Source organism: Notamacropus eugenii, chromosome 2, assembly GCF_028372415.1.
Source record: "Notamacropus eugenii isolate mMacEug1 chromosome 2, mMacEug1.pri_v2, whole genome shotgun sequence".
NCBI classification, from domain to species: domain Eukaryota; kingdom Metazoa; phylum Chordata; class Mammalia; order Diprotodontia; family Macropodidae; genus Notamacropus; species Notamacropus eugenii.
This window is the reverse complement of record NC_092873.1, coordinates 42,250,168-42,262,229: the sequence shown is the minus strand read 5'-3', so window position 1 is coordinate 42,262,229 and position 12,062 is coordinate 42,250,168. Positions and strand designations below refer to the sequence as shown.

Below are 12,062 nucleotides of genomic sequence, written 5' to 3'. Positions count from 1 at the left end.
TATTTAAAAAAACAACACTCCTCCAGAAATTAGTATAGTAAATTTAAAGACCATATACTTTAAAATGTAAAGATTTTCTAATCTGCTTGAACTTTCTTCTTGTGTCTAGGGTTGGGCAGAGAGGAGCTGGTCTTTCGGCCACCATTGCTCGAAGTGAGCATGAGATTTCTGAAATCATCGATGGCCTCTCTGAGCAGGAGGTGAGTCTTTCCCAGGGTCTTCCAGGTCTGTTCTGGAGGTGTGATGGTGCTGCTTTCAGCCTTAGCCCCTAGAGAGTTGGTAATCCTTTGTGCATCATTCACTCGGTGAATGATTGATTCCCTCTTCATGGTACATTTCCTCAGAGATCTTAACATCCACTGAGTGGACTGAGATTTTTTTTATGGATATAGCAACCAAGCTAGTTCTTCGTGGTTTGCTCAAATCAAGAATAGTTAGGTGAGGATAATCAGAAAAGGCAGCTAATTTAAACCCTTTCTTAATGAACTCCATGGGATATTTGGTTGAATTTCTTTGGATGCAATTTCATTAAAACAAGCACTCTCTAATTTATGGGACTGGGGGGTTGAATAGCCCACATCCAGCCACCCTGTAATTAATTAGGAAGTGAAAAAATATAATGTAATAATAATGAATGTGATGTAGTTTGGTGTAATCTCTGTAGAGGAATTATAATGGTTATGAATGAACCTTTCTTCATCTTTTACTCCCTTTCTCTTTTCACCCTTTTCATTTTATTGTCTTTAGATTGGTGACATTTTGGGGCAGGGAGTAACTTACGTGGTTGGGTTGTTTGATAAGTAAAGCAGGACAGAGAGTCAAGGAGTGGTGTGTTATGATTGGACAGAGGGTTGTAGGTTGAAGAACTCGGCTTTCTTTTCCGAAGGAGTCATGGGATCTGGCTTCTTCAAGTCACACAGCTGATGTGATTGGCAAGTCACTAGCTGTTCTCAACCTCAGTTTCCCCATCTGCCAATGACAAGACCTTTGTCTTGATGGTCCCTTCTAGCCTAGTTGTAGAATCACAATTTAGAACTGGAAGGAGCCTGAGTTGGCCTCATCTAGCCTTCTAGATGAGGGATAAGGACATGGGGCCTAGAGCATGTGACCTTTGAAAAGGCCTCATGTGACCTTGCACAGAGCCTCCACTGCAAATCTACACTTTTCCCACTGTGTGGCTGCCATTTGCATTTTTCATTACAGATACTTGATGGATACTTGGAGAAGAAACAGAGTATGTGGTTATGTGAAATTTGTTTCATGTACCTAAAGTGATAAAGTATTATTTCTCTATGGAACATTCCCTGGCAATGGGAAGTTTTTTAAAATGCAGAATCTCTTTATTGTGTTTGTCCTGTTGGAACTTCATCTCTATTTGTATGTGATATACTGTGTTTGACTTAAGTTTGCATTACCAACAAGTCTACTTGTTCAGGAATTCACAGAGCTTTAAAGTGATGAAGTCACATTGTGAAGACCCTCCCCAGGAGGACCTGAAAAGTTATGTTCTGCTTTCCAGACCTTCCACATTCTTCCATCTACCTATCCCCAACCCTGCTAAAGGAGGTTATATCATTTACTGTGTAGGCATAAACAGTATTCCTCTGGAATTGATCTCTTGTTGTAGAACTAATTCATGGAGGGTATGCCTGTAGTTTTGATATAGGTGAAAATCAAAGCACTGCATTTTAAGATGTGCATTTGAATCCTGACTCTAGTAACTTTTAGTGATCTCTTGTTTCCTAATCTATCAAATGGGTTTAATAATCATTCTCTCTGCCTACCTCTCTGTGGAGATCAAATGAAAAGCTGTAAAATTGTCTTAGTAAACTACTAAATTAAATCAGCTTTCATTATTATTATGCAATCTTCCCACTGTGGTTACTCAACAATGTGACAAATGTGACAGGTGATAGATGTGACCAATTTTTGCTTGAAACTAGCTTAGCTTCAGGTATAATAAAGAACCAAACTTTGGATCAGGAGACAGAGATTTGGATCCATCCTTACCCCTGACTCTTGCCAGCTGTGGAGCCACTGAACCCTTCAAAAGTCACAATTTACATTCTGCAAAAGGGCAGTAATACCTTCATCATACACTCTCCAGAGTGTTTAGGAAAGCATTTGAAAATGTGAAAGAGCATGAGCATTGTGTGTGTAATATTTTGTGTGGTCTTACATTTGAGTTGGAAGGATCTAAGTTAATAAAGAGTTGTTTAATTAAGAAACATTTTAGTTTAAAATGTACTATCCTAAAGCAGTCTATTTGTCTGTATTTAGATTATTATCTAAAGATGGACCCTTCCCTCCCTCCCCCCAGCTTCTCTCTGAAGAGTTTTCGTTGTGTGATCTTGGTGAAGTTACTTAACCTTCAGGGGCCTCCCTTTATCTTTAAAATGAGGGAATTAAACTAGATGGTCAGCAAGGTTTCTTCCTGCTCTCCATGCTACAGATTTTACACCTTGTTACACAGACAGGGGCGTGACCTTAGGAATCAGATCTCATCCTGAAACAGAATCTCATCTCTAGCCTTTCCTGTCATTGGTCACCTAGATTTTTGCTTGGAAAGACTGAATGAGGGGGAACCTACTGACTGTGAAGATAGCCCATTTTCATCAAGCTTTCATTTCTATTTTTGGAGTTGTAACTCCCCCACATTACTTGTAGTTGTGCCAAACAAAGCTAGTTTAGTCATTCTTCTACTCAACAGCCTTTCAAATACTTATGCAACTATTATGTACTCACCAAGCCTTTTTTCTAGGACTAAATGTCCATAGTTCTTTCTGCTCGAGAGCCTTTATCATAACATTGTGCTTCCTTTGAATGCTTTCATTTAACAGTGTCCTCCCTAGGATATACCCCTTAGAATTGGATGCTCCATGGCCAAAATTGATCCCTTGAGTCATTATCGTGGAGCTTCTCTTAATGCCATTTTCAGTCGTATTTGCTTTCGTGTCTTTCACATCATTCTGTTGACACATCTGGAGACTTTAAGTAAATCTCATACTTTTTTCAGGTTCACTCCTGTCTACACCTGCTTCCCCCCATATTGTGCTTTGATGGCTTTCAAGTCACAAATAAGTTTACATTCATTCCTAATCAGTTTTTTTTTAAATTTTATTTATTTATTTATTTATTATTTTTTTAATGTTTAACAATCACTGACATACAATTGAGATTTTATCCCCCCCACACCTATCTCCCATTACCGCCCTCCCTCCCCACGACTGCATACAATTCTGTATCCTAATCAGTTTTAATATATTTGATGCTGCCCAGTGTTCTGGCCTGTCAGACATTTTTCTGAATCTTGATTGTTATCCAGGATGATACAATTTTTGTATCACTGGCAGATTTAATAAGCACACCACATCATTGATAAACATGTTTTCACTAGAGAGCAGAACCTAACAGAGATCCCTAGGGTCCTCCCCAGGACAGTTCCTGTCCAGTTGACATTGGGTCATTAAGTCATTTCCAAACAGATCTAATCATATTGTTGTCTATCCAAACATCATTGCATCTTTTCTCAAAAAAACCAAAAAAGAAGTAAAAAGCACCAGGGACTGTTACTACATGCTTTGCTGAAATCTAGGTGAGCTGGATGTTCTGCAGTTTCCCCAGGACTTGAGGTCAGACTCATTGTATTGTAACTTTTTTATTTTCTGCCTGGTAGGAAATTATGATATTTGCCCTTTTCCCAGTGCTGCCCTAAAACTCTCCTAAGCTCTATCTTCTAAGATTACTGAGGGTCTCAGCAGTCACACCTTTCAGTTCTTTGAAGACAGTGATGTGATGTGATGCGATGCGATGCGGTGCAATGTGGTGTGGTGTCATGTGGTGCTCACCTGCACTGTGCTGCTTAACTTACAGACTATGTCTAAAATACATGGCAGTTTACCTGTCAAGACATGCACAGGAACCATATGAATACAATTACAAAATACTTTTCACAAATAAAGACAGATATAAATTATTGGAGAAATATTCATTGCTCCATGGACAGGCCAAAACTACTATAATCAAAATGGCAAAACCACATTTTTCTTGGTTAGCAGCTCCCCTTTTGCTTCCTCCTCAGAACTTTTTCTCTTTGTCTTCTGAATTAAATTCTTAGGAGATTTGTGCCCCTCCTGTTCTGATATTTTCTGTAGAAATTAATTCTATGAGGTCTACATATCTATCTTCAGAACTGTTTGCAATCTGTTCGCATAAAATTCAGAGTGTGTATCAGAGCAGTTCGGATATCATGAGTTCTAAGGCCTCATATGTCCCTTCATTTCTTCTCTAGGAATTAGTTCCTGTTGGTGAGAATGAGATCAAGTTTAGAGTCTATCCTGCTGTGTTCAGGCACTATGCTAAGTACTTAACAAATTATCTTATTTGATTCTTTTTTTAAAAAATTTTGTTTTCAGTTTTCTACAATCACTGCCATATATCTTAGATTTTTTCCCCCTCCCTCCCCTCTCTCTCCCTGAGATGGCTTGCAGTCTTATATAGGTTCTACACGTACGTTCCTGTTAAATACATTTTCACCTTAGTCATGTTGCATAGAAGAATTAAAATGAACGGGAGAAACCATAAAGCAAAACAAAACATAGCACAGGAGAAAATGGCCTGCTTCATTCTGTGATCCAGTTCCATGGTTCTTTCTCTGGATGTGGAAGGCGTTTTGCCTCAAGAGTCCATTGGAAATTTTTTAAGTCTATGCATTTCAGTGAAGTACTAAGTCTACCAGAAAAATTCCTGGCACACTGTGGTTGCTGCTGTGTACAAAGTTCTCCTGGTTCTGCTCCTTTGACTCAGCATCAGTTCATATAAGTCTTTCTCAGTCTCTCTAAAGTCTTCCTGTTCATCATTTCTTATAGCACAACAGTATTCCATTACATTCATATACCACAACTTGTTCAGCCATTCCCCAGTTGATGGGCATCCCCTTGATTTCCAGTTCTTGGCCACCACAAAGAGAGCTGCTATAAATATTTTTGTACATGTGGGACCTTTTCTCATTTATATGATCTCTTTGGGATACAGCCCTACAAGCAGTATTGCTGGGTCAAAGGGTGTGCACATTTTTGTAGGGCTTTGGGCATATTTCCAAATGGCTCTCCAGAATGGTTGGATGAGCTCACAGTTCCACCAACAATGAATTAGTGTTCCAACTCTCCCACATCTTCTCCAGCATTTATCATCTTCCTGTTTTGTCATGTTAGCCAATCTGATAGGTGATATGGTACCTCAAAGTTGTTTTAATTGGCATCTCTCTAATCAGTAATGATTTAGAACATTTTTTCATATGACTATAGATAGCTTTAATTTCTTCCTCTGAAAACTGCCTGTTTATATCCTTTGACCATTTATCACTTGGGGAATAACTTGTATTTTTGTAAATTTGACTCAGTTCTCTATATATTTTAGAAATGAGGTCTTTATAACAGATACTAGTTGCAAAATTTCTCTCCAGGTTTTCTGCTTCCCTCCTAATCTTGGTTGCGTTGGGTTTGTTTGTGCAAAAACTTTTCAATTTAATGTAAACAAAATTATCTATTTTGCCCTTCATAATGTTCTCTACTGTGTCTTGAGTACCAAACCTATTCCACTGGTTTACCTCTCTATTTCTTAGCCAGTATCAAGTGATTTTGAAAATTGCTGCTTTATACTACAATTTGAGATCTGGTAGGGCTAGGTCACCTTTCCTAGCAGTTCTTTTCAGTAGTTCCGTTGATATTCTGGACCTTTTGTTCTTCCAGATGAATTTTGATATTATTTTTCTAGCTCTATAAAATAATTATTTGGTAGTTTGATTGGTATGGCGCTGAATATGTAAATTAATTTAGGTAGAATTGTCATTTTCATTATATTGGCTCAGCCTACCCACACGAGCAACTGATGTTTTCCCACTTACTTAGATCTGAATTTATTTGTGCAAAAAGTGTTTTGTAATTGTGTTCATAGAGTCCCTGGATTTGTTTTGGCTGGTAGAATCCTATTTGATTCCTAAAACAATCCTGGGAGGTTGGGGCTGTTATTATCTCCATTTTAGAGATATGGAAACCGAGGTAAACAGATTCAGTTAGTTTCCCAGGGTAACATAGCTAGTGTGCCTCAGGTCGTCCTAACTCTAGGCCTGGTGCTCCATCTACTTGTTTTCTTGCCCCCTTGCTGCCCAGTCACTATTGCATTCTTCTGAGACAGGATTATGATCTGGTTCCTCTTTCAAAGCACATGGTCTCTGTAGTATTTATTCTCTTATGATAATATCAATAGTTTTTTCCCTCTCTAGAGTGTCACCCAAATGCTTTTTTGCCATGCACCCCTACTCTGGTTCCTGATTTCTTCCCATGTGTATACCTTCTTAATGTGCCATCATTACCCTTTCTTTCCCTTCTCTTTTTTTGTTTATTAGCTGTACTTTGTGCATTTTTGTATAGACATCTGAAGTCATGGATTTTTTTTACAGGCTATTTTCTTGAAATTTTTCCCAGTGAACTAACATTATTCTTTTTTAGCACATTTGAGTATCATTTTTAAAAAGTGAGCTGTATGTTTAGTGTATTTAAATTATATTCTTTGAGTACCTATTAGCATGGATAAGCTTTTATATGGTACTTTTAAATTAAAAAGTGCTTTATGTGCATCTTTTCTTTGAACTCTTCCAATAGAAAATGAATAGTATGAGCATTCTTTCCATTTTGCAGAGAAGAAAGTTGAGGCTCTGAGAGCTAAGTGACTTTTTCAAGTTTAGGAAACCCAAAGAGTCTCCTGTCCTAATTCTGCCCCAGTGCATTATTTTCCCCATAGCGTTCTCTTGGCTGTTCTACTGCCATTAAAATGTGTCTTCTCTATAGTACAATTTAAGTTTCTGCTCTAAACATTATCCCAAATAAACTACTTTTCTTTTTGTAGAACAATGAAAAACAAATGCGTCAGCTTTCTGTCATTCCACCCATGATGTTTGATGCTGAACAAAGAAGGGTGAAGTTTATCAACATGAATGGTCTCATGGAGGATCCCATGAAGGTTTATAAAGACAGACAGTTCATGAATGTTTGGACCGACCACGAAAAGGAGATCTTTAAGGAAAAGTAACTAGGCTTTTAATAATTCTTTACAAAGGACTATTGTATCGTGCATGAAACTGTGCTGGTGGCCCTTTCTTTTGAGCAAGTATTTAATAAGTACCTCCTGGAGATTAAAACACACAAATGAGGTAGTCTCTGCTCTCAAGTAGCTTACATTCTATTGAAGGAATTACATGTAGGCAGAGTATCTGCAGACTGAACAGAGAGTAATGGGGGGGGGCGGGGGTAGGAGAGGGAAAAGGCCACCAGATGGAGAAGATCACAGGAGCCAGAGGCACTGTGGGTAGCCTGGCCAAAGATCTAGAGACGGGAAATGGAACATTGTGTACAAGTAACAGCAGTGAATTAATTTGACTAGAATTTGAACTATATAAAGGAGACTCAGTAGGACTGGAAAGATAAATTGGCACCAGGTTGTGAGGGGCTTTAAGTGCCAAAGAGAGAAACTTGCATTTAATCCTTGAGGTAATTGGGAGACAAAAGAACTTTTTGAGCAACAGAACGTCATGGCTAGAGCTTATGTCTAGGAGGATCCTTCTGACACCTGTGTGGAAGATGAATAGGAAGGGGAGAATTTGGAGGCAGATTTTCCTGCTCCCAAATTCAGAGACTATTATATTAGTTTAGGGAAGAGGCTAGTATGGTGGATGTGAGTAAGACGAGAAAAGATGTAAGAGGTGTTATGGAAGTATAGTCAGTGAAACTTGTTAGCATTGATTTGGGGAATGAAGAGAGTGAAGGGGAGTTGAGGACTTCTCTAAGATTGCAGACTTAGGTCCTTGGAAAAATGGTATTACCCTTCACAGAGCTAGGGAAACCAATAAGTTTGGCCAGGACTAAAGATGAGTTCTTTTTATAGACATATTGACTTTGGGATGCCTAGTGGATATTCAACTGGAGGTGTCTACTAGACAGTTGGGGATGTGCAGCGGAAGTTGATTTTAGAGACCATGACTGGCTATATCACTTTGTCACTTGATTGCATAGATAGGATAAACCAATAAAAGCTGATGAAATCACTAGGAGAGTATAAAGAGAAAATATTGGAGAGTGTAGGGCAGACCCCTATGGTACCTTCTAGGCATAGTCTTTGGCATATGGATGGTAGTCCATCAAGGGAAATGGGGCATCCGTTCATGTGGGAAAAAGAGAAAGGACAAAATTATTAAAACCATGGAGGAGAACATATACAGGAGCGAAGTTTTGGGCCCCAGGTGTCCTGTGCTACCGAAGGATTGGTAAAGATGACCAAGAATAGACCCTTGGATTTGACAAGGGACCATTAGTAACTGGGGAAAAGGCGATTTCAGTTTTGCTGTGATTTGAAGCAAGATTTCCAGGTATTGAGAAATGAGTAGCCAGTGAGAAGTCAGGGCACTAAGTGTAGACAGCTTTCTTAGGGATTTGGCAGTGTAGGGAAAGAGAGGGAAAGCCTAGCTCCTCGGTGCGGTGCAGAAGGGTCTAAGCTTTCTCTGTGTACTTTGTTGCAGTCGTTTTGTCATGGCACCTTTAGGCTGAAAGAATATCTAGAAGTCCCATTTATTAAGTAAGTTAACTCAATGAGTATTTCTGTCCTAATAACTTGTAGCCTTTTGAAAAAATAATTCACATAAATTGAAAAAAATTTTATTTGGTTCTTAAACTCTTGCCACTGGGATGTGTGTGACTTTGGCCACTGCACCACTTCTCGCATCTTGGAATCAGACTGCACGCCACCACCCTCATTACCTGGTTTATTGATTTTAGTGCAGTGATTTTTGTCAGAGCAACCACCAGAATCCCAGCTTTACAGAGACAAGACATTGCAGATCAGAAAGTTCCGCATGTTACTGATGTAACCAAAAGCACAAGTAAAGAAAAATGTGTCTCAAACATTTGTGAACATCATGGAAAGGGAGGAGCACAGCCTGAGGTTGAAAACGGGAACTACTTTGAGCTAGGAGTTTGTGTAGCGTTCAATAGATGGGTGCTGCAGTTTTTCCCTTAAAAATTTAAATTATCCCATGGCACCCCTGTGAATTCCCTGTGGCAACAAGGTGCATGGTTTGGGAACTCCAAGGATAATATGATAAAGTGAAGGTGCTTTTTAAAGGTTGGACTAGAGCAAAGTGTGTTATAAACAGTAAAGGAGCTACTAGATGTTTTTAAGGACTGTTTTATTTGCACTGAGTGCTAGCAATTGCATTCATTGCTCCAGTTTATTCCAACTGTAGTGTAGCTAGTGACCTCCTACCAATTATAATCAGTGGATGTTTGGCCTAGTAGTTGATCTGAAAGGCAGTTTCCATTTCTCAATCCATGATCCTATTATAAACATTGCTCTGTGAATTTTCAAAGTGGTCAGTTTAGCTGATTAGTTTTCTTGCGTTGTCTATGTGTGAATTTTTTTTTTTTGATCTTGTGTTTTAGAGTTACAGGGCTTTTCATAGTTTACATTAAAAAAAATCATTTCAAAGTCAGTTGACTGGATAGTCTTATTCAAAAAGACTGTTGTTAACATCTTTTCCTCAATTACAGGTTTGTCCAGCATCCAAAGAACTTTGGACTTATTGCTTCCTACTTGGAACGAAAGGTAACAAAAATTTCTCATTGAGATTTTATTATAAAGAGGTGGTGGCAAAATTTTAACTGTTGCACATAATATTTATTAGGAAAAGTTTAACTAGAAATGCTTATTTACCAGTTTATTTTACAAACCCCTCAAGCACTATATAATTGCCACTTCATTGTTAACCTCCAGTCTGGTGAGGACTTCATTCCCTGAGTCTTCTTCCATACTCCTGCTGAACTCAAGCAATGTTTATAGAGAAATAGAAGAGTGTGCTGATGAATGTTTAACCACCAGGTTCTCTTCTCTCAAAAAATGCATACACACTTTTAAGATTAATCTGCATTATTTGCACTTTAAATTTTTGTGTTGTCAGTACATTGAAAATTAGCAATAGAAATGCCTCCATTAGGAGCTTGTTGGCTGATTCTGAGAGAAGAGTCTTTGCTATACTCGTCCAGTATGACTTGCTTTTTTTTTTTTTTTAATATATGTTGGAACTGGGATACTGAAATATATTTTCCCAGGCATGAACTGTTTACACTTATAATCAATAAAAGATAGTACATCAAAAGATGTTTTTAATATGAAAGACCTAAAAATGCACAAAGTTGGTGTGTTGTTTTTTTTCCCCCTGATGAGAGTAAGACCTTTCAAGCTATGACATGGACTTCCACACACTTTTTTTCATAATGAAAATGAGACCGAATTTTCCTTGAGATAGAACTGAAGACTTGATGAGATGTTTTGAATACTAGTGCTTGTAAGGTAGCATTTTCAGCATCGTGTTGAGTGAATTCTGACAGCGTTCACTGATTTCAACATTGTAAAGTCAAAAAATTGAATGTCCGTCCTTAGAAGACAGTCTTCATTTCTATAAAGCAACAACAAAACTCCAGTTTCTAAACCTTAGTCCAAATCAGGAATGGGCTGATTACATGAATACCTTGAGAAGAACTTACTTTGACTTCATGTCCCCTTATGTTATTTTATAGAAATTATACTGTGTCTGTGCTCCACTAGAGGGGAAATCCTAGTGTATGATACATGTGGTTGTGTCCTCTTGGTCCTCTGCCAAGGCAGTTGCTATGGTAGAAAAAAATTTAAGAAAGCATGGTACTGCTTCAGTATTCATTCTTTCTCATAATTGTAAAATAATCAGAAACATTCGTACTGGATGAAGAAGGACTTTTTGAACTAAACAGCTTAGTTTTAAATAAAGCGTGTGCAGACTTAACTACTAGATTGAAATAGTTGTGTATTCCTATAGAAAAATTAAAACTCAGACATATTAAGAATCTCCAGTTGAAATATCCTAGTTCCCTGGTGTGGTACCCGCTGTGATCACAGTTACCAAGACTGGCGTTACCAACAATCCTAACAGAAGGGATTGTGAATGTATACGTAATTAAGAGAATGTCAGCAAACAGGGGATGCTAGATTTGGGCTTCCTGACTTTTCTTGTTTTGGGCATTGTTTAAATGACTTGGAGTTTTAGAACCTACACTTTTTTATATTTGAGAAACAGAGTATTTTGTGACAATTGTCTTCTATGTCTTCCATGATTTACTTGTAAATGGAATCATCCAGAAAATTCTTTTGAAAGCATAATCAGTTATTCTTGCTACAGTCTTATGCTTTTGAATTCTGAAAAACTGACTTATTTTGTTTTAGAGTGTGCCAGACTGTGTTTTATATTATTATCTGACCAAGAAAAATGAGAATTATAAAGCCCTAGTAAGGAGGAATTATGGGAAACGCAGAGGAAGAAACCAGGTATGTGTCATTGCTGTGCTCAACAAGATTGGTTTTGCTTTGTGGAAATGTGAAAAATAAGTGCTGTAGGAATCCACATTGAACCTTAAGTTTATGTACTTAATACATGGAATATTTTTATTAAATTAGGTCAGTAGCTTCAATATTTGAAAGATCATATCACTTGAGCTTTTTTTCCATTTAGAATGCATTCTTGATTAGTAAATTTATGGTGAAAATCAGTTAATTTGCAAAGTGATTTTGGCGGGGGGAGGGTGGAGTCCAGCTGTGTTACTAGTAACATACGTAATTTGTCTGCTAAGAGATTATTGCTCGTACTCTTCTTACCTGGTAAGTGACTGGGGTTGAATGAGGGAGAGGAGAAAGAACCACAGGCTGGAAATAAGCTTCCCCTCTGGTCTTAGCCAGTGAAAGGGCCTGTGCAGCTTTGTGCTTGTGCCTGTTTTTATTGCCTTCCTTTTAATGTTTAGGGTTATAGGCACTTTTCCTCTGTTGATTCTTGGCCAAGTCTCTTTGCCTTACTTTGGATTACTTAGTTCCAGGTCGTTTTTTGTAATATTGCCTTATAAATCCAGGTACAAACTTTTCACCCATGTCTGTGATCTTTGATCTTCCCTATAACTTCTGTGTAATACTAAATTCTTAGGGAAACTTTG

General features: G+C 38.0%; 1 protein-coding gene across 18 annotated transcripts in view; it reads left to right on the top strand.

Moving 5' to 3' along the window:
* The window catches only part of NCOR1 (nuclear receptor corepressor 1), a 190,599-nt gene that overhangs the window by 80,395 nt on the left and 98,142 nt on the right, over nucleotides 1–12,062 (top strand). For all 18 annotated transcript variants that reach the window (XR_011973909.1, XM_072640034.1, XM_072640032.1 and 15 more), the window contains 4 exons: nucleotides 110–200; nucleotides 6,907–7,085; nucleotides 9,600–9,654; nucleotides 11,305–11,406. Coding sequence is in view for 17 of the 18 variants with exons in the window: in XM_072640034.1 (XP_072496135.1) it covers nucleotides 110–200; nucleotides 6,907–7,085; nucleotides 9,600–9,654; nucleotides 11,305–11,406 (427 nt within the window). In the remaining variant the exon portion in view is untranslated. The remainder of the gene's footprint in view (nucleotides 1–109; nucleotides 201–6,906; nucleotides 7,086–9,599; nucleotides 9,655–11,304; nucleotides 11,407–12,062) is intronic.